Source organism: Rhinolophus sinicus, chromosome 16 (assembly GCF_057876585.1).
Source record: "Rhinolophus sinicus isolate RSI-liver-muscle chromosome 16, RSI-T2T, whole genome shotgun sequence".
Classification (NCBI taxonomy): domain Eukaryota; kingdom Metazoa; phylum Chordata; class Mammalia; order Chiroptera; family Rhinolophidae; genus Rhinolophus; species Rhinolophus sinicus.
The window spans coordinates 98,976,029-99,000,239 of NC_142516.1; the positions used below are offsets into that span (position 1 = coordinate 98,976,029).

Genomic DNA, 24,211 nt, shown 5'->3' on the forward strand with positions numbered 1-24,211 from the left:
CTGAAGACTGTTCGTGATCACACCACCTATGAGGAATTGGGAAGGGATGGGTCAGAAAGAAAAGTGATGCAATTGTAAGGGAGGTGTCAGGCCATGCCCTGGGAAAGCTCTGCAAGAGGAATGGTTCTTCCAGAAGTCCTCAACTGAGTCAAGGGTCCTGGGCCTTTTTATCTCCTCATTGACTAGTGTTTGAACACAGATTTCTCCTGATGAGTGGACCTAGCTGGGGGTGAGACAGGTTCTTTCTGGGAAGGAATTCAACTGGGAGCCATAACCCAGTAGTCTCCTCTGAACTTTCCAGGGGATGAAGATCTCTATCCTAAAGGGGGTTTTGGTGCTCCTTCACAGTTTTCTACTACATTGACATTTCTTTTATAATATATTTAAATTATTATTTAATAGGAAAAGTTTTATTCAATTTTATATCCCTTATTTAAAACACAATTACCTTTATTCTTTATATTACTAGGTTTGTAGTTTTGTCTCAGTGAAATGACATATATTCTGGACTTTATAGTTTTGTTCCAGTATAGTTAATTTTTGTGTCATTTTATTTAACTAATTGACTAGAAAGGAAATAATAATTCTATTTCAGTTTCTTTCATTTTCTTTCTGCCTACAAAACATGCAATTAACAATTTCTAAAACTGCACTCTAAAGAAGCTGTTATAATTATCTAAAGATATACCAGCATTGCACTTCTTGAAACTTAAAAAATATGTATTTCAAATTTAGTTCACCACATAAAAGAGTAAACTTCTTGCACCCAAAAAGTTCCAGTTAGGCTTAGTTTCTTAGTATTTTTGTAATTTTATCTTCTTTCTTAAACAGTACATCATGCATTTGAAAATGTATATGATTCTGTTAAGGAAGAATGAGGAGAAAATGCCAGTTTTTAATTTAAAAGATCATGAGGAAATAAAATGAGCAAGAATTTTTTCAGTTGCATGTTTTGCTTAGTGGCTGCAACCCTAAAGTTTATAATTTAAAGAAATTGTTTATCAGTAAGTTCCAGTGTCGTAGATTCTGAGATCTCTCATCAACTAATATGTTTATATTTCATACTTTAAGTTTAGTGAAATATAGACAAGATATTTAAAGTCAGTGTTTGTCAATTAATAGTCATAATATGCAGCTGATTAAGAATTTAACTTTATAATATAGTTTTGCTATCATTAATACTCTCCTAAACTTTGCATCTAATTTTACATAAACAAAGCAGTTCACTTAACCTCTGCCAGCATTTCCTAATTTACATAACAGTATTCAATGACTATAATCTACTGTGGAATTCACTAATGTAATAATTTCCTTTATATCTGAGCTATATCTTGCAGGACATTGCTTAAGAGACATAATTATTTATTTTCATTCCAAATTTATTATTAGACACACCCATTATTTTGTGTGATTTAAGAAATGAAGGAATTTAAGAACTTTAATATACCAAATTAAATTATTAAGTTTTTATAATATTTTTGACATTATGCTAAGGATCTAGGAGAACACAAAAATGTAAAATCAAAAGTAAATAAAAATTACAACTTTATGAAGTTATAAGGGAGTTCATTGAAATACAACTCACAGTGTAAGCAGTTTCTTAAATTATTATTATGTTTTTCTAGAATTCTAAAACATATAACATTTGAAAATAATACTCTATTGTGAAATATAGTTATAAAGGGGATTCATTTAGAAAAAACAAGAAAACGTAAATCTTACATTTTTTGCTGATTCATGTGTTTGCAGTCACCTTGGCCTTGGATATATCTCCAGGTCAGGTCAGTTACGTTTGGTAAGATTTGATAATAATTGCAGCCCTGGGTTTTTGTTACCTTTTTTCTCCCACCAGTTAATAATACTTTTATTCAAATAAATGTCTTAGAATCTATAAATCTCTATAAATGAGATTTCATTAATACAGGTAAAGGCGAATACATAATTATGTTTTTTTAAACCATAATAATAAACTCTTATGTTTTAAGTCATATTGTTTTAATCCAAGCATTGGAGCTATAGAATTTCATCTAAAGCATTATTATTTTCTTTGAATAGTTTTGTTTTCCTACAATTGGTAATTTTGTTAGAGTAGTTGATAAATTCCCCAAGTGATAACAGTAATTTTCTTCATGGAAATCAGTAATTCTCTTTCTTAGAAGAATTTACACTTCCTATCAAGAAAAATAGCCAAAGTCCAAATAGCATCACACACACATCATTAGTGTGACTGAAGGGAATGAAAAAGAATAGAGTAGGGAGAGAAGAATGGATAGCTTGAGACACTGTATTTCAGACTCGAGCTGACAAATTTTATATTTAGGGCTTAAGAACTTTCCCAAATAATAAGGAGTTACTAGAGTGTTAAAATAATAAACCTCACTCAAGGTCTGTGTAGGGCAAATTCTCCATCTAGTGCACCTTTGTATTCTGTGTAAAAAAATGCCTGAGACTAAATGAATGTCTTTTGAGTAAGTGAACATAAACATTCAAATGAAACTGAAAAATTACTACTTAGTTTATTTTCCCTAAATTAATTAAAATATGCTAATTTTCTTACACAACTATTTTCCGCAAAACTTTGTTTACTTCTGGTAATTAAATGTTATTTCTGTTTTTAAAATAAAAAGTATATTCTAAATGTAGTGAATAATTCATTTATTTTCAGAGGATGGATGGCCAAGGAGTTCTCCCTTGTTAATGTGTTTCATTTAATTGTTTTTTTTTCATGTTAACAGATAAATTTTTCATATTTGCCTTGCCATTGTGAAAAAAAAGTTTTTCATTGTGTGTTTCTCTCAGATGAGAATTCAAATAAAAATAAAAGCGTGAAAGTTTTGTTTTTGTTTTTCTTTATGTTGGGTGGTTATTTGCCAGGTGAGGGTGTAAAGCTGAGTTTTGTATTTATACCATTTCCTTTGAGAATTTAAATTACTTAAGGATGAAGATGACGTGTTTTACTTTCCTTTAAAATACATTGCGAGGAATGTGTAAATATTAACAACAACAGAAATGTCCGTTTTCTGCACTGTAAAAAGGTGATGATGTAATTTTTTTCACTTAGAAGATTTTGTTGTTATATGATAGAGAAATCTAGCAGTATTACTTGATAATGATTTTTTTTGTACTTAAGCTTTGATCTCTTGCTGGGTAAAATGTTGCATTGTTTGTTCCCTAATGGAAAATTAAAATTATGGTTGCAGCATGATATGTATAAGCATCATTTAATATTCTATTAAATTTTATAAGAAAATAATTACAAAAAAATCTTACTTTAGGGATTCACTCACGGAGAAATGTCTGTTTTTATCCATTACCTTTAAGTCAAGGTAATTAATATATTTTTACATATGCACATATACTTAGTTGCTTAAATTAGTTTCCATTTGATATTTAACTTAATCACCAAGAACTGTATTTTTACATTTCTGAAGCCTCTATGCCAGGGGTGTCCAAACTGCGGCCCAGGGGCCAACTGTGGCCTGCAATCCATTTTTAATTGGCCCGCAGCAAATTCCAAAAATATATTTAATTTACTTAAATAAACCAGGTGAGGCAATACGTACTTCACCTCAAGTGAGTGTCCCGGCTGTTTGTGTATTTTACCACATATGGCCCTTGGTAAAAAACGTTGAAAAAAGTTTGGACACCCCTGCTCTAAGCATACATAAACCTGGAAAATAAGGAAAAGGTTTTAAACTAGGGAAAACTGTTCCTCACTAGTTAGTATATTGCAATCCAATATTATAACTATGATGTGAACCTTTATAAATCTAGAATTTTTCTCTCATTAATTAATCTTAACTAAAAATAAATATCCACACTTCACTCAGAATTCAGCTGCAAAAACAAACAATCGTAATTATATCTAGAGTGTTCTCCTTTTCATAGGTTCATGCTTGACATTCTTCCGTAGCTTTCCTTAGTAGAGGGGATTACTTTAGCTGGGAAGAGTCGTAAGAATTGATCCTGGAGATTAGAAGGAATGAATGAAATAGTAGATCTAAAAAAGAAGTTCTGTCTATATTCACCAAAGTCAGAAATAACTTATTATTATTCTATGACTTTAGGTAGCCGTTCCTTTGCTAGCTGTTTTATTACAATTTACTAGTAGTATACACTCACTAAAACAGTTATTCTCAAAGTGTATGTCCTGATCCAGCAGTGTTAGACCACCTGAGAATTTGTTGGAGGTGCAAATTCCCACAGTGCACCAGGGACCTGCTGAATCAGTATCTCTGGGGGTGCAATCTGGGAGTCTGTGTTTAAACAAGCCTTGCAGTTGATTCCGACCTACACTAAAGTATGAGAACCATCTGCTTAAAGTAGGTGCTTGCATCAGGAATAACAGAGTAAGGGAGAATATTGAAAACTCTTTATCTGCTGTAAGTCTGGGAAGGACCGCACAAGTCCTTTTTTCCTGCGTAGAGTTGTACCTCCAGAATACTTCTCTGTAAGTATTTATGAAAGTGCCTAAATCTGAGTTTCCTCCTGAGTTCTCCTTTCTCTAAAGCTTTGACCCAGGTGAGAGGAGACAAAGCCAAGTGCTAATGGTGAGGCTTTGTGTATACAAAGGATTCAGATCATGCTCTTTTCAAAGTAGGAACGAGTATTTCCTAATCCCAGATTATTTCCTAATCCCTATTTAAACATTTAATTGCTTTAAAAAATATGCAATAGTTTAGTTTTAAATATTACTAATATATTGCAAATTATTCTGTGATGAGTTACCTTTTTGTCATTATGTTTTCCTCATGTGTAACAAAAATATTACTTGGCATTGTGGCAGAACTTTTATTATTTTGAAGCATTGTTTAATTCCTTACTGTACATATCTTCTGTGTAGAAGAATGAGTGGCCATCCAATATTATATTATTTAATTGATCTTTAAAAATATATCAGTCACATTTTTAAGAGTAAATATAGGTGTGTTTTATTGAAAGTAGCAGTTATAAGAGCTACCATTATTGACCTCTCAGTGTGTCCAGGACTTTTCTGTACATGTCACATGCCTTAGCTCATTTAATGCTCAAGGGGTGGATATTGTGATCATCTTCACTTTGCAGGCAAAGGCAGTCTAATGTCCCATGGTCACCTAAGCAGCCTTACTCCAAAGCACTTTTTTATTTGCCTGAGCAGAATTATTTATTTTACCCGTGTTGTTTCTTTTACATATACTGTTCCAGGTGTTTTCAAGAATGTCAAACAGTGCATATGTGTTATGTAAGGCTTTATAACTTAAAAGTTAATAGTGAACAATGTAAATAATAATGCAGGGATTGGTAAATAAAACTAAGTGGGCTTATGCAATGAAACATGCCTACTTTGTCAAAGCAATTCAGCTGTGTTACACTGAATTCCAGTTATTCTCTTATTTGTTTAGCTTTTTGGGGAATTTTCAAGGAACTCGAGATCAAGAGTTAATTCTTTGTAATTGGCACGGTGATCCACGTAGTAGTAAGTGTTCAAAACCATTTTCTTTGATGGATAGAAGAATAGACAGAGAAGACATACAAGAACTTCTTCTCTTGAAGCTCCTAGAGCTATGAATAGAGTCTGTGGCCCTCAAAGGTTACAGAACCCCACCCAGTTCCTTTACACCATATAGTCATTCTAATTTAGTTGCCATCTTTTGAGTGGCCTTATGACTGATGTAACACTGTACCGGATATTCCTTCTACATGAAGCTGTTATTTTTCAGTGGGTTAGATTTGGACTTTTATGATATTCAAAGATTTTAATTTCGAAGTAAAGTTTATTTCACTTTTTATTTTGAATTATATTTACTAGTCTTTATGTCTTAATTTCAACAGCATCACTGCAAAACTTGAAAGAGCTTTAGAAAAAGTTGCTCCTCTTCTTCGTGAAATTTTTGTAGACTTTGCCCCATTCCTATCTCGTACACTTCTTGGCAGTCATGGACAAGAGCTATTGATAGAAGGTATGATTTCTCTCTCTATTCTAATTATTTCAGTTTCTTATAATGTATCTATTAATCATGGCATAATTTGTACTTCTGGAGGAATATTTATTGCCAAAAAACTATGAAGACATTGTTTCCACAAATTCTAATAAGATATTCATATACTTGTGTGCTTTCTCCTTATTCTTTTTTTTTTTTAAATAGCATGTTTGCACAGTCAATGTTGTTGCACAGCTAATAACAGAGTGAAGAACTTGGGAAAAGTGTTGGGATGGGAGGCTCTGACTCGTATGATCCCAGTCTGTCAGGGCTGATGTATATGCTTTGTTAGGATGGCGTCTTTCCTAAACAAGTGTCTCTAAAATTTCCTTCTAACTCTAAAAGCCAGGCTTCTATAAGTGACTTTTCTTATTCACAGAACATTTGTTATATGAGAATCCTTACCTAAGATAATGTAAAAAAATACTGAACTGGGAATTGGTAAAGCTGTGGTCTTACTCAACAGCAGCTTAAACGGAGTGAGGAGGCAAAGAAGGTAAATCTACTGTAATTTATGATCCTCTAATAGGAGAGAGTAGCTTTGAAAAACTTGTCTGGAGCTTTATTTATTTTTTTTTTAAAGTTTTGTTTTATAAATATTTGTGAACTTCAGAAAAGGGTAACCAAAAGCCAGATGATCCTTGTGAGTGAATAATGGCTTTAGGTGCCATTCGTTGATTTAGCAGCCTTATGTATATATTTTTGCTTTTCACGTTCTACTTATTGTAGAAGTTTCCTTGCACCTGTTCTATCATTGTCGCAACTGGTTTTACAGATTAGGTTTCTGTTAGGGGGACAGTATTAGTTTTAAAGAGGGTGATTGATTTTCAATAGGCCAATAGTAAAAGTTACAGTTGAGCACAGACTTAAAGGAGGTGAGCTATCTTACTAGAAGAGCATTGTTCTAGGCAAAGAGAATAGTTAATGCATCGATCCTATAACATTATTTTGGCAATAAGAAAAAACTTCAATAAGTATTATTGAGAAAATGAATCTTAGATAATTCCTCATTCCCTAGACGTCTTTTGTTTTTTTCAATATCTTTGTATACCTTTTCCTAAACTGATTTGACAAATTTACAGAATAAATTCATAGTTATCAAAGACATACTAAAATAAACACAGAATAATTTAGTAATGTAGCAATGTCAGTAATGGGTCCTGTACTGTTATTAAAACTGGGGCACAAATTCAGCACTGTTTCCCAGCTGTCAAAGCAAAGGATGTAAGTTATAAGACACATTACTGGTTCCTCAGTGACAGTTTGTGACAACTTTAAAATGTAAAGTATTGCTATCAGATAACTTTTTAACTGCACTATGTTGGTCATTCAGGACCGCACATATGTAGCCCCCTTTCCACAATTTTCCACGGCCAGATATCTGGACTGTTTCTTATTTCTTCCGAGCACTGCAGTGAGATGTAGAAGAAATGGCTGGGTAATTGAGAGCTATTTTTCTTGGGCATCTCTAAGTTTACCTCAGATACTCTGAATTGTGTTGAACGAGCATTAAGAATATGCCTCTTGGGTTTTTAAAAAATGGCTATGCTAAAAATGAAACACTGGACCAAGTTACTTATGATAGCTTACTTTGTGTTCACCTGGCAGAATACAGTTTTATTGTGTAACCTTTCTGCATCCAAAGAATTTTCATATATTTTATTTTTAAGACTATGGGGAGGCAATGTTCATATCCTTCTTTTTTGTGTTAAAATGGTTTTTCTTAATAAAATGATAGATTTTAGGTTTTAATTTTGTTTGTTTTTTAAATACCATAGTTGGCAAAATATAAAATTGGCAACCTTAAGATATGTTCCTCCAAATTTCTGCCAGTTCATATAATCCAAAAACCTAGAAACCTTTGCTGTATAACAGAACAACATTCAGAATCCCTCACAATTTAGTCATAACCTTTTTCAGACTCAACTCATCTCCCTCCTCTTGCAATAGAAGACATTCCTTAAACATGCAAACAAGTTATGCATTATGACATTTCCTTGATTTTGTACAATTCTTCCTTCTGTGTTGGATCCTTTTCTTTTTTTCTCTGCCACAAATTATTCATATCCTTTGAGTCCTGCTTCAAGTTTCTTACATCAAACTAATGCCTTCTCTTCTGTGGTCCTGTGCCATTTTATTTATACAACATGAATTAAAATATTTTTGACTTGTAAATAGGAAGTCTCTTATTGTTCACATTAACATTGCCACACTTAGATTCTGGTACATAATATTCAGTATGTTTTCCTTATACATGAATAGAATGTTATTTTGTTACTGATCATTTTTGGTAGAGGTAAGTTTTGAAAATAAGGGAAGATGGGTAAAAGTGTGTTTTGTGTAGTGAGACTTCCCAGTATTGATCATTTGCACCCTTGAATTTGGTTACTATACTCATCCAATGTACATTCTTGCTTTCCACCCCAGCCTATGGAAATGCATGTCCTTTCATGTTCACATTCTTGATCTTACACTCTTGAATTCCATTTCATTTTTTTCTTTAATTTGATAAACTTTTTCTCTCCTCTGAGGAAAAACAAAGAAACAAAAAACTGTCAAACTGTTGTGAAGAACTCAGGAGATTTGCGTGATAAAAATATCTTTACCCCAACTGTTGAATAGTTCTGTTTAAAAAATGTGCTTAAGATGAATAAATCTCATTGCTTTTGACTTCATCATATGTGTGAGTGTGTGAGTGTGAGTGTGTGTGTGTGTGTGTGTGTGTGTGTGTAGTAGGATTTAGGTAACTGAAGATATTTTAATGTCTTACAAAGAGAAAAAGCAATTACTCTCGATTTTAAGTAATCATAAAATATATCTGAATTGCATTTTTGCATGTTATTTTATATTCAGTTTTTCTTAACTCACACATGTATTCATTTGAATTTTTCCTTATAGGATAATTATTTAATTGGTAGTTTATATTGTCATCCATAAAATAAAAACTGAAATAATGTTCTTTGATTTTTTAAATTTGTCACTTTTATTAGTCAACCTGGCTTAAATTTATTCTTGTGTGGTTCAACAGTAATCAATATAGTTCATATCTTTTAGGGTCACTCATTAGCAGTAGCTATTCTTACATTCTTTTGGTGTGTGCATGTTTCCCTTGGCAATCATTAAGGATTTTTGAAGGTAGTAGTCATTTGGAACTTAGTAAATTTTCTCTAAGAAAATCCTAGTTTTTAAATTTGCAAACTAATGCATAAAGATTACAGTAGGTATGTATGCAAGTATCAAACCCCACCAGCCCAAGATGACAAAACAACCTGTGGTCTGAAATTGTTATATTTATTTGGCTCGCTGTAGCAATGGAGAGTGTGTGTTAGAGGAACCAGGGAGCTTCTCTTAAAGGAGTTGAAAGGAGCTTAAATTTTGAATTCGAGGAAGTAGGGCCAGGCCTCGATTGGTCACTGACTGTCAGGAAGTGGGTTACATCTTGATAATTTTTATTCAGGAGGCCTAAGAACTACAGTGAGCCAAGAGTTATAATTAGTAATAAAGAAGCAGTAGTCACCCAGGTTAATAAGAAGAGGAGATCTTAGGTGTGTGAGTGTTTGGATGACAGCACTGTCTTCTTCACTCAATACAAAGTAGCCCTGTGAATTCACTGTTCATGTTCTCTGAGCATTTTGTTTGCTCGACAACTCACAAGAATATTGAATGTAATTTAATTATATGGATACAGCAGAAAGTCTCATAAGCATCCAAGGACAGGAAATGAAATACAGCTAGACTTCAGGCAGGCTGGAAATGGGAGAGAGAGTCGATAACCAAGGCCACTCCCGTTGACTCTCAAGTCAGCTTCATAGCCTCCTATTTTTGCTTCTCTGTGTATCAACTCAATTTTTTCACTTCTCTCCCAGACTGACTTCATTTTCTTAGTCATCAAAACTAAGCCTAACATAGCATCCCATTCTTGATTCCAAATGTGCTTTTAATATAAACATCTTTCATCATCTGACAATAGTTACTACCTATCAAGAGAAAATCTAAATGGCTCAGCCTTGGGTTAGGTGTCTACCCCTGTTATAATTAGTTAAGATTGATGTGGGTGAGAGGGGAGAGGTTAAATGTAATAATAGGTAGGCTGCCCCTTTTAGGAGCTATATGTAAGTTGAACCATACTAGAAAACGATGGTAGCAGTACAGGAAATGTCACTAAATTGTCTACTATACTTTTACTGACATTAATAAATATTTTATTAAAATCATATAATATTCAAGAATATTTATAGTTTCTGAGACTAGTATATTTTTTGAAGTATATAAATATAGCATGAAATTTCTACCTCTACCAAAAGAGAACATCACTAAAATATTATTATAAAAGGAATGAGCCTAGTAAATAATCTCTTATCACACTAGGATCATTTATAGTAACAATATGGCCACATAGTTAGAAATACTTGTAATTTAAAAATTATACATTAAATGTAATTTCAGAAGTTATTTTAAAATTGTAATAATACAAAAAACCTGGACATGACAAATTCAGAGTAGATGGCAACGGGGACATAGTTTTAAAATATCCCTGAATTCCTCCATGTAAAACAGACAGAACAATAGATGGTGAAATAATTTTAACAACAACAGATGAATGCCTACAATGAAACTAGGTGACAAGGTATCCCATTGGACCCCAAAATGTGACTGGATGGACAATCCAGCAACAGGTTCAAGATATACATGGTATCAGCTGATACATGGGAGAAATGGTGGCAAACAAGAGAGCATATGAGAATCCTGGTTTACAGTTACTCCCTAAACCTAGGGGCTGATTTGAATAACAACAGCAAAAACAAGGAAGCTTTTACACACTGTAATAGCAGATGAGTTTAAGGGTTCCAAGGTAAGGTTGTGAAGAGTGAGAGCCATCTAAGCCCCATGAGAAATTAACCAACTAAAGTTATCTTCAGGACAAAGTCCCACATTGAGGTGGAACTACTATGAATACAATCCAAACTGAGCAAAAAGGGGCAAGAGCAACAAAACAAGACAAAACAAAACAAAACAAAAAACCCAGCAAGCCCAAATAAAACAGGGCAACATGGACAAAGCTAGTAGATCTCAGAAAGTAGGTGGTCATATTTTTTTAAAACAAATGAAAGGGATTTTTAGGGAAGGAAGGAAGGGAGGGCGCGAGGGAGGGAGAGAGAGAGGGAGGGAGAGAGGGAGGGAGGGAGGGAGGGAGGGCGGGAGGGAGGGAGAAAGGGAGGGAGGAAAGGAGGGAAAAGAAAGAAAGAAAAAGGGAGGGAGGGAGGGAGAGAGGGAGGGAGGGAGGGAAGGAAGGAAAAGGAAAAGGGAGAAAAAATACAAAACTTGTCTAAAAGTTCAGGTTACCTAATTGCACATAAAATAGTAACTGGCAAAAAGGATCTTAATCTCATATATTGCAGTAAGAAAAATGAGAGTGAGTAGAAAAACAAGCCCTCAGACTATAAAAGCATGCTAGAAAAAAAATGAAAAGTTTTTAAAGGAGCTAAATGACATTAGAAAATGATACAGGATATGAAAGAACAATTTAGATCAGAATTTAGAGAATCTCACAAATGTGATAAAACTTTGGAAAGAATTGAAAATAAGGGGAAAAAGTTTTAGAAATGAAAACTTAATTAGAAGAAATAAATGAATAAACTTTACAGATAAGACATACATAAGAGAACTGTAAGATAAAAAGAGACATTCTTAATATCAATAAAATAATGATTAAAGAGATTTTAAAAGGTGAGGGACAAATTTAGAATATCCAGCATATATATGAGTTCCCAAGGAAGAAAACCTAAGCAAAGAATAGAAAAATAATAGGATCAGTTATTTGAAGAAACTCCTAGAATTAAAAAAATAAATAAATTTTGAAAATTCTATTTAAAAGGTACACTGAATATCTGAGAAAATAGCCCCAATACCAGCATTGAGACATTCTAGTAAAATCAGTGGACTTTAAAGAAAAAGGAAAAAAAAAAAAAAAAACCAAGACAAAAACATATCAGGCATCTAGATAAAAACACAAATTAACTTCTAAGTGAACGAGAATCAGATTGTCATCATTCTGTTTGAGAGACACATTTTCTACAAGAAAATGAAGTAGGGTATTTAAGATACTCAAGGAATGAAAATGCAGCCAAACTGACTTCGTGTATAGAGACTGAAGATCAACTGTTAACAAACAAAAATTCAAGACATATTGTCACTGTGAGCGTCTCCTGAAGAATCTACTACAGAACGAGTACCAGGCAATCAAATCCACTGGAAAGATGTCAACATAAGGACTCATAATGATCATTAAATATGGATATATTTAGAGAACTAACTAAATGCTGGTTATATGGGAGAGAGTATAGAATATAATGGCTGTATTTTTTGAAAATTGAAAAAGGTAGGGGTACAGTAATTATATTTGTAGTGGCATTATTGGTATTTATATGAAATTGTTGCATACTGGGTAAAACCAATTAGCAAGTATGACATTCTAATTATTTCATCCCATGTGCTTGAAAATCAGGATTCTCACTAAATAAAAAGGGATTCAGATATAAAATGGAAATTTTTAAGTGAAAGAATTTACTTCTAAATTTAAATTGGACAAATTTAGAAGGACAAAATTATTGCAAATCTAAAATTATCTTACACATACACACACACACACGCATACACACACATACTTTAGCCCTGTTTACTGTTTTGCAGATACATAAAGACCAAGTCAGTAGCAGTGAGCACACCTGAAGTTCAGATTATAGTCTTGAAATATTTGCCACTGAAAGAAACCAGAGTTATTTGAAAAATGGATGTTTTTAAGATTGGGGCAGGAAATGGTCATGATTCACCTGCAACATTTGGTGTTACCAAAAACCAAGGATGATATCAGACTGTCAAAAAGGCTTAGGAGCTAACATGAAGACATTGTTATTGGCCAAAGATGGTGCATTTTGAGCATCAGTAAGTATAATCACTTCAAGGCATTAACACAGGAGTGTGTTTAAATCCATGAGTTATAAGAATGTTTTTTATGATTGTGGAATTTATAGGATGCTAGGGAACCAACACATTATTTTGGAAACTGATAAATAAAGGGAAAGATGTATCCTGTGATTTCTTTGTAAATTATATAATTTGTGTTATCAAATCATTAATGACATAAGTTTTCTCTTTATAGAAATATAAATATATGTGATAAATGATGGAAGGATATATGAGTTGAATTATTACAATTTAGCATCCCCTCAGGAATTAATAGATCTTAGCATCAGTTGTTGCTAATGTCACAGAAAGAAAGACAGCTAGACAACCAGATGTGGAAAATACCGTCACCCATGAAGACTGACGTACTGACCAAATGAATGAATGAGTGAATTACTTAATTAAAATAAAACTGAATCTAATTAAGCGTGTACACTCAGTATTTTAAACTGTACCATGGGAATTGCACCATCAAAATTTATATTGTTGGAAATTCTGCAGTACAAATGACTTGGTTTCTTCAAAATAGATGGGGGGGGGGGAAGAGAAGGGGAACTGTAAATTTAAAAAGCTTTAAAGGATAGTAAAAATTAGTAAAATTAACTTGTTTATAGATATAACTATGAATTAGGTTTGTGATAAACTTTAAAGAAGAGCCAACTGAGTGTTATAACAATCAGAATAATGGTTTATTATAAGGATTGAGAAGGTTGTAATTAGGACAGGACACATGAAGGACTCTTGCAATACTTGGCAAAAGTCTGTTTCATGGGCTATGTAGTGGTTACAAGGATGGTCACTTTAAAATAATTAACCCATGTTTTATGGATTTTTACATATCTATGTTATATTTTTACAAAAGTACTTTTAATATTCTTTATGGAGAGAGTTGTAAAAAATTAATGACATTAAAGACATAAATAATGGTGAACTATATCATGTTAATGGTAAGAAGACAATATCATGAAGAAGTAATTCATGTCCTCAATAATCCATCAATTTCAGTAAGAATTTTATTTAAAAATATCTCAAATTATTTCATAGAATTTTATGAGCTTTTTCTTAAATTTCTACATTTAAATGGTTAAAAATAACCAAGATAATATAAAGACAGAGAAGCTATTGTATTTTAAACAATGTGGTAGTGGCCTAGAGATAGATCACTGTGTCAGAATGAATATCCAGAACTAGATCCCACACACATACATTTTGTGGCAGAACTGCCACTGCAGTAATAGATGAATAATGCAATAAATGCAGCTAGATCAATTGGATATCCTTTGTTAAATTTAAAAAAAAGAAAAAATTGAACCCTTTCTCACTAAATACACAAAAGTGACTACTGAGATATTTGAAAAACTACGAATGTTACAGGAAAGATAATGTAGAAAAATATCTATATTGCCAAAGAAAGGACATATATTTTTTTTTTAACTAGACTAGCATAAAATGTAGAAATTGATGAATTTAACCATATTAAAAACGATTTTGATTTATCAAAAAATACCATTAAAAAGTTAAAAGATGGAGAGTTACATCGATAAGATGATGAAATAGAAAGTTCCAGGCCTTTGTTTCCCCACAGAAACACTGAACAAACAACAACATGCAGACCAAAGTAGCTTTATTAAAACTCTAGGAACCGGTTAAGAAGCTGCTACAACCAAGCAAATGCTCAAAATGGTTGGAAGTTTCATGGCATTTTGTTTGCCCTTGTTTCACCTCCTCCCAAGTGCAGTAAGGCATGTATAATCAAGAAATCACTGAATTCCCAGCTTGTTCTTGGGATGGAAGGAAAATGACCTTTTTTGCAGCATTCTAGCTTGTTAGGTGACTGTCCAAGGGACTGATTTCTGTCTCGCCTGTTTCAAAGCATTGATGGGAATGTTGGCACAGTTTGGATAGTAGATTGCAGGCTGATGAAAGCAGTAGCAGATATCATGGCATGTTATAGATGAAGGAGGTCTACAGACCTATGTGCAATTGAGGATAGAGTGTATTGGAAAAGGAATATAACAGAAATGCAAGGCTTCTAAGAAGAATGATTGAGACCGATAGGGAAATTGAGGCATTTAAAAGCAGTGGTATTTACAGGGATCAGGATTAAAAGCACATATACAGGCCCAGGGAATGCACATTCCCAGAAAAAGTGCAAGAAGACCATGAGTCTTTAAGCCAGGCTAGATAGTGAAGGCCTTCCCCACACAAAGACATTCCATAGAGACTAACAGAGGTGACTTTTTTTCAAATTCCCAAATAGCAACAAAAAATATACTAGTCATACAAAGAACAGGGAAATAGCGCTTATTCAAAGGAACAAAAAAGTGTCCACAATGTGACCCTAAAGAAACTTAGGTCTCTGACTTGACAAACATTTTAAAAAATGTGCCTTAAATATGCTTACTGAACTAAAAGAAAACACAAGCTAACAACTAAACAAATTCAGGAAAATATTTTTGAATGAAAGGAGAATAGCAACAAAGAGACAAATTATAAAAAGACCAAACAAATTCTGGAGTCGAAAAAAAGCATGGCTCAATTGAGAAAATTCACTGGAGTGCTTTAAGATCTAGCTTGATCAGTCAGAAGAAAGAATCAGTGAATTTGAAGACTGCACATTTGAAATTATTAAGTTAGAGGAGCAAAAAGGAAAAAAGGAAGAAAAGTGAGCAGAGCCTAAGGTACTTATGGCACGTCATTAGGCTTTATGGAAGTCCCAGAAGGAGAAGAAAGAAAGGGGCAGAGAGCATATTTGAAGAAATAATGCCTGAAAACTTCACAAACTTGAGCAAAGAAAGAGACACAGAGTTACAAGAAGCTAAAACACCAAGTAAGATAAATCCAAAGAGACACATACCAAGATACATTATAATCCAACTGTGGAAAGTCGGAAACAGAGAATCTTAAAGGCAATCAGAGAGAAGGATTTGTCACGTATATGCAAACTTTTATAAAACTGACAGCAGATTTTTCAACAGAAAGTCTGCAGGCCAGAAAGCAGTGGGATGATATATTTGAAAAAAAATAAAACTGTCAGCCTAGAGAATACTATACCAGCACAACTGTCATTCAAAAAATGGAGGAGAAATCAAGAATTTCTAAAATAAACAATTGATGAGGTGATTATCACTAGACCTAATCTAGAAAAAAATGGTAAAGAGAGTCATTCCAATTGAAACAAAAGGATTCTAGACAGTAACTTGAAGACATATGAAAATATAAAGTTCTCCAGTAAGGTTATATGTGGAGGATAAAAATAACCTGTATTATCATAATTTCATTTTCAGTTCTTTTACAAGATTTAAATGACAACAGCATAAAAATAACTATAAATCTATTCTAATGTGTGCACTATATATAGAGATATAATTAGTGACAACAGTAACATAAATCATAGAGAAGGGCAGAAATGTAAAGGAGTAGAGTTTTTATGTACAATTGGAGTCAATTTAAAATAGATTGACATAACTTTAAGATGTTTTATGTAATCCCCATGAAAACAAGAATACATCTGTAGAACTTACCCAATAGAAAATAAGAAGGGAATCAAAGCATATCACTTTAAAAAAACTCTAAACACAAAGGAAGGCAATAAGGGAGGAAATGAGAGACAGAATGCTATAAGGCATATGAAAAACAATTCACAAAATGGCAATAGTTAGTACTTCCCTATCAATAATCACTTAAAATGTTAAGTACATTAAATGCTCCAGTCAAACAGCATAAATTGGCTGAATGTATTACTAAAAAACCAGAATCCAACTATATGCTGTTTACAAGTGACTCACTTTAAATCTAAGCACACACATAGATAGAAAGTGAAAGGTTGAAGGAACAAAAAAAGAGATTTCATGTAAATAGGGTGGCTAGCCTAAGAAAGGGTGGCTATACTAAGACAAAATAGGCTTTAAATAAAGAATTGTTGTAAGAGAAAAAGGACAACATATAAGGATAAAGGGGTCAGTTCACTAGGAAAATATAACAATCATAAATTAATATGAATCAAACATCAGAATTCCTAAATATATTGAGCAGGCATTAACAGAATTGAAGGGAGAGCTAGATGGTCTACAATAATAGTAGTAGACTTAGCCTACATTCAATAATGGATAGAACAAACAAACAGAAGGGCAAAGGTCAATAAACAGATGACTTAAACAACATTATACATCAATTGATCCTGACAAGCATATACAGAATATTCCACCCAACAACAGAGTAGTTATTTTTCTCAAGTTCACATGGAGCATTTTCCAGGATAGACTATAGATTTGATGACAAAGAAGTCTTAATACATTTTAAATGATTTGAATTATACAAAGTAATTTTTCTGTTCACAGTGGAATAAACTAGAAATCAGTGGCAGAAGGAAAATTGGAAAATCCATAAATATGTGTAAATTAACACGTTCAAAATAACTATTAGTCCAAAGGCGAGGAGAAGGGGAGGCAGGGATCTCTAGGGAAATTAGAAATGATCTTGAGACAAATGAAAACTGAAACACAACATACCAAAACTACAAGATGTGGCAGAAGCAATGCTAAGATGGTACTTTGTAGCTATAAAAGTTTACATTTAAAAGGAAAGCTCTCAGGGAAGCTGGTTAGCTCAGTTGGTTAGAGAATGTGCTCTTAAGAACAAAGTTGCCGGTTCGATTCCCAGATGGGATGGTGCGCTGCGCCCCCTGCAACTAGATTGAAAAAGGCGACTGGACTTGGAGCTGAGCTGCGCCCTCCACAACTAGATTGAAGAACAATATCTTGACTTGGAGCTGATGGGCCCTGGAAAAAACACACTGACACTGTTACCCAATACAATTTTAAAAAAGAAAGATCTCAAAACAGTAACCTAACTATATTATTCATGGTATTCAAGGATGGTTCAACATACGAACTTTATCAACGTAAGACACCACATTAATGCAATGAAGAGAAAAAAAATGATCGTCCTTATCTATGCAGAAAAAGTGGTTGACAGGATTCAACAGCCTTTCATGATAAAAACACTTAGAAACTAGGAACAGAAGGAAACCACCTCAATATAATAAAGGGTCTGTATGACAAACCCACAGCTAACAAAATGGCGAGAGACTGAAAACTTTTCCTCTAAGATCAGGAGCAAGAAAAGGATGGCCACATTCACCACTTATATTCAACATAGTACTGGCATTTCAAGTCAGAGTAATATTTAAGAAAAAAGAAATGCAAGGTGTTCAAATTGGACAGGAAAAGGTAAAATCTCTGTTTGCATATGACATGATCTTATATATAGAATCCTAAAGATTCTACTAAATACCTGTTAGAACTATTAAATAAATTCAGCAGTGTTGCAGAATACAAAATCAATACTGAAAAAAATTAGTTACATTTGTATACACTAACATTGAAAAATGCAAAAAGGAATTAAGAAAACAATCCCATTTACATAATTATCAAAAAGAATAAAATACTTAGGAATAAACTGAACAAAGGGAGTAAAAGACTTGTACACTGAAAATTACAAAACATTGATGAGAAAAATGAAAGAAGGCACAAATAATTGGAAAGACATCCCATGTTCAGGGATTGGAAGACTTAATGTTATTAAGATGTTGATACCATCCAAAACAATCTACAGATTTAATTACAGTCTCTGTCAAAAATCCCGGTGGTGTTTATTGCAAAGATAGCAAAATCTGCACTAAAAATTTTTTGGAATCTCAAGGGATCCCAACTAACCCAAACAATATTGAGAAGGAACAACAAAGTTAGAAGTTACATAATTTCTGATTTCAAAACGTATTAGAAAGCTACAATAATCCAAACAGTGTGAAACTGGAATGCTGACATATAGACAAATGGAATAGAATCTCTAGCCCAGAAATAAACTCTCACATATATGGTCAAATGGTTTTTGACATGTGTGCCAAGAGCATTCAATGGCAACAGGACAGTCTTGTCAGAAAATCATGTTGCAAAAACTAGATGTCCACATACAAAAGAATGAAGTTGAACACTTAACCTTACATCATATGCAAACATTAATTTCAAATGGATCAAAGGCCTAAATGCTAGAACTAAAACTATAAAGCTCTAGAAGAAGACATAGGGAGAAGCTCCCTGACATTAGATGTGGCAATGATTTCTTGGCTATGACACCAAAAGCACAGTCAGTAATAGTAAAGAGATAAATTGGACTTTATCAAAATAAAAAACTACTGTGTATTCAGGGACACGATCAACAGAATGAAAAGGTAGCCAGCCTACAGACAGGGAAAAAATATTTCTAAACCAAATATCTGTTGATTTAATATCAAGAATATATGAAGAACTCTGACAGTTCGACAAGATAAACACAATAACTCAATTAAAAACTGAGCATATCAAAGCCACAAGGTATCACCTCATACCCATTGGGATAGCTACTGTTAGAACACCAGAAGAGAATTTGGTGAGATTGCGGAGAAATTGGAAATCTTGTGCACTGTTGGTGGGAATTTAAAATTGTGTAGCCAGTCTAGAAAACAGTATGGTGTTCCTCAAAAATTAAAAACAGAATTATCACATGAATCAGCAATTTCATTTCTAGGTATATATCTAAAAGAATTAAAAGCAAGATATCAAAAATGTATTAGTACACTCATGCATAGCACCATTATACAAAATAGAAATAGACAAGAGGTGGAAGCAACCCAAGTGTCCATCTGTAGCTAAATGGTTAAACAAAGTGTCATCAATACATACAGTGGAATGTTATTCAGTCTTAAAAGGATGAAAATTCAGACACATGCCATAAGATAGATGTGTCCTTGAGGACATTATGCTAAGTTAAATATGGAATCCCCAAAATACTGTATGATTTCCCTTAAATGAGGTATGTAGCATAGTCAAATTTATGAAAACAAAGTAAAATGGTAGTTACCAGGGGTTGGAATGAGGGAGAAATGGGAAGTTAATTAATGGGTACAGAGTTTCAGTTTTGCAGTGTGATAAAGTTCTGGAGATTGCACAACATTGTGAATATACTTAATATTTTAAAATGGTTAAAGTGCAAATTTTTGTGTTATTTGAATTTTGCCACAATATTAATAAACATGAACTCTTTCCCAACTATGGAAAAGATGTATTTCTAACACCAATAATTAACAAAGGTTGATGTCCTGGATTGCACAAAAACTATGAATCCATAAGAAAAACACAATTTCATAGAGCAATGGGTAAAAGAGATAACCATTAATTCGCAAATAAGGAAAATGCAGGTGGCCAAAAAAAGTTGAACCATATTTGTAATCAAGTAAGTAGTACAAAATGTGTATTTGTATCCAGTTGGTACAAACTATATTTAAAGCTCATCCAATTGGTACAAAATGTGTATTTAAAAACCCATATAATAAGAAGGGTATAGATCTCCTAGTAGGAGTGTAAATTGATACAAACACTTTGAAATATAATTTTGCACTGTTTTATAAAGTTGAATTTGTAAAGGTACATTGACTCAGCAATTCAATTCTTATGTATGCACCATGAAGTAATTTTTGCCTATGTACACAACCAAATATAGATGTAAAATGTTTATACCAATAGTGTTTTTGCCAAGGACAAACTGAAAACAACATAAGTGTACATTAGCAAAAGAGTGGACAAAAAACTGGTACAGTTATACAATGTTGTACTATGTAGTAGTGAAATCCAATTTCACAAAAGTAATATTGAACAAAAAAGCTTCACAAATGGACAAGAATTCTGTGTCTTTTTTAGAGATTCATTCATATATGGTAAAATTATAAAATGTGAATAGAGATGATTAATTTATAATAGTTCTTTGTAAAGGACTGTGATCAGGGAGAGTTACATAGTGATTGAATTCTATAATTTTTACTTCTTAAACTAGGTGTTGGTTATCACTACATGATGGTCCATACAATGAGTCAACCAACTATAGTCTAGCAGCCAATATGGCAGCCACCAGTTTTTATAAATAAAATTTTATTAGAACCCAGATAAGCCATATTTTTATGTATTATTTAAGCTGCTTTTTCTGCTGCAATGGTAGAGTTGATTGATTGCAACATCGGTAATTTAGCTCACAAAGCCTAAAATATTTACTGACTTACAGAAAACATTGCTGACCCGTGATCTGTATCTCTCTATGCCTTTTAGTAAATCAAAATTTTCTTTAAAAACAAAAAAAGAATAAAGCAGTCATAGAATAGGATTGTCAGTTGATATGCTTACACTTTTGATGAAGTTAAAAGGCTATTTTTGTAAATAAAGTTGATTGATTCCTGGTTATTTAGTTTTTGATATGGTATTGGAAATTTAGCAGGTCACATACATGTTTTGTTTCTCCAGATTCAAATCTTATTACCATCAATTCTACCCTATAATTTACTACATCTCTTCTGTAACCAAGTCATTATCTAAATTTCTGATCAGTTAAAAATAATGAACTAATCTGACCTTATTTCTGCCATCTCTCTGAGTGAATGATGGAAATAGTATATACATAAGTTTACTTCTAGATAAAAGCATTTGGTTGATATTTGTTCCAATTCTAGCTAGAATCTTCAGAGATATTTTTATTACAAAACTCTTAAACAATTAAAATTATATTGTAAATCCTTCAAAAGATATTTAACTTTATGGGTTTCTATAATTTTTCTTCCTTACTTTGATAACATTGTTAATATAAATAATACTTAGATTTTTTTCTGTTCTTAAAATCAGAACTGACAAATCATTTTTCCAAGATTAAAAAAATGACAGTGCAATTAACTATCTTTATATTATCTCTTTTGCTCATAATTGTTGAAATACAATGTTAAGTTCAAATTCTGTTATTTAAAAATTTAAAATTATTCAAAATTGATATAGCAAATGTCTCTTTCCTGAAAAAAAAAAAAAGGTGTTTTTATAATGTTATCTCCAAATTTTTAAATAGATAAGAATAAATATATGAACTGGATTCTATACATCAAATGTTTATTAAAGATTCCTCATGTAAAAAATTTTTTGACATTAACTGTTCTGAATTTTCAGTTTTAGTCTTGCTAATTTTGACAGTAAAGTGTAATCTAATTGAAATATGTGTATGGTTAATTTCTGTATCACTTCTGAGAGATGACATGATTCAGTAGTCACATAACTTTTATCACTTTTAAAATTTATATTAAATTTTACATTGTAAGAGCAGCAATGAACATGACAACTCTGGTTATGTTTCATGACTGAGACATTTTTTAAAAACAACTTAGGTGTTTAAAATTTCAGTTTTTCAACAAATTTGACTGATACTTTAATGTACAATTGATAGTGTGACCAAAAGGAAATGGAAAGAAAACTCAGATAAGTCCTACTGTAGACATAGATGAGTAATCTAACAAAAAAATACAAACACTTTGAGACAAGTAGTATATCAAGGCTTAACCATATTGGAAACTCATTCTTTAGGAATAAAAAAATGTATTTCCTTACTTTTTAAAATATGACATACTTTATATATTCCACTGAACTAAATGACCCTAACATGGATAATTATGTTTTCTCAGTTTCTCTGTTTCACAGACATCTGATTAATAAAAGGAATTTAAATAGATTATATTATGCAAAAAGAAAATCTTCAACTTTTTTTGTATTTGAATGAATTACAATTATTTCATATCGTATTTTGAGTTAACAATCTAACACAAATTACTTTATTCAAGAAGTTAGATAAACTCTGTATTCATAAGTTTTATCTCTTACAAAACGGAATTATGAGGAACTTTTACAGATTTTCGTATTTAATACTTTTACTTCTAATGAATTGTGCTGCAATGCAAATATACATTTTAAGGAATTCAGCATTTCTCTTTCATCTCTGAATGTATCTGAAATCCAGAAGTACTCTAGAGCAAAGGTTTGCAAACTTTTTCTTTAAAGATCTACATTGTGAATCAACAGTCTCTGTCATATGAGTATATTCTTTGTGGTGTGTGTGTGTGTGTGTGTGTGTGTGTGTGTGTGTGTGGATTTTACAACCTTTTAAAAATGTAAATTCTCTTCTTAGCTTACTGGCCATACAAAATGAAGCTGCAGACTAGATTTGGGTGCAGTTTGCCAACTCCAATCTACAGTAAGAGATAATAATAATAGCACCATCAAAATAAAAATTAAATTTAAATACTATTGATAACAATATTATTTTCCTTTAATTGGCTGAGATTATTGTATTATAGTGTAGCTTGAAAGTCTCATATAGTATCAGTTCCTTACTATACTAAGCACTCACAAGGTTTTCCTTAATAAATGTTATTTATTACCACTATTACCTGTTTTTCTCTTTTATTACGTAGTTTCCTTGATACCTGTTCTCGTTGAAAACTTTATTTAAAAAGATAAGTTTCATTTCTTTTAGCTGAGAACCAGTCTCAACTGGTATAATTTGCCAGCCAACCACAATTCAATGCTACGTTGCTTAAGATTGAACTGTATTGATTGCAGGAAACATAAACATTTTTCTTCCTATTTTGATTATTACTGTGATAAATTTTGTTAACTGACACTTAGGTACCATTGTCCATTCTTTGCATAATTCTGCCTAAGCAGCAGTGTGTATCCTTAGTTCCAAGAGTTATTTCTAGTGATGTTATTTTAAGAAAATGGCCATGAACATTTTAGGAAATTTCACAAATATGCCCCAATGATGTTTTGTGTAAGATTCCAAGCAAATTATACATCCATTTTCAAATTAGGTGAAGTGAAAAATACTTCACATATTGTGCTAAATCTGAAAAAAAAGAAAAAAATTACAATCAACCATGTTTATTCTAGTAAAATATTCGGAGTAATTTTTAATTTTTCATCTTTTTAAATTATTCTTTAGAGTTATTTGTTGGTATGTGAGCAGATGATCACTTGAATTTTTGCAAAAGTGACAGATGACATTGTATAAAAGGATCTCATATTTTTCAAGCAGGTACTGAAAACTTTTAGGTACCTGACTTATTTGTGTTGTCAGAATGTCGAGAGATCATAGTATAACATAACTTTAAAGAAATGATACTTGAGAAATGACATCTTCAATAAGATGTTCATGTGAATCAACAATGTGAAAAAGGAATGCCTGATTAGATTAGCTGTATCAGTTGACTCAACATTGACAATCAGTAATTTAACAACTGTGACAGCCAGATTGCCTTCATATAAAAATTACAATCTAATATGAAGATCACAGAATCTTTGAGTGTACATTACATAGTATACTGTGTATGTTTAAGGAGTTTACTTTAAATGCATAATATCTTGTCTTGCCTTCTTTATGCTTTCAAA

General features: G+C 32.3%; 1 protein-coding gene and 1 long non-coding RNA gene across 13 annotated transcripts in view; one reads left to right on the forward strand and one right to left on the reverse strand.

The window, feature by feature from the left end:
• The window catches only part of NBEA (neurobeachin), a 662,791-nt gene that overhangs the window by 275,617 nt on the left and 362,963 nt on the right, over window positions 1–24,211 (forward strand). For all 7 annotated transcript variants that reach the window (XM_019736455.3, XM_074330023.2, XM_074330024.2 and 4 more), the window contains one exon: window positions 5,812–5,939. In XM_019736455.3, the coding sequence (XP_019592014.2) occupies window positions 5,812–5,939 (128 nt within the window). The remainder of the gene's footprint in view (window positions 1–5,811; window positions 5,940–24,211) is intronic.
• Window positions 1–24,211, reverse strand: part of LOC109449832 (uncharacterized) — a 266,951-nt gene that overhangs the window by 222,624 nt on the left and 20,116 nt on the right. The window lies entirely within an intron of this gene.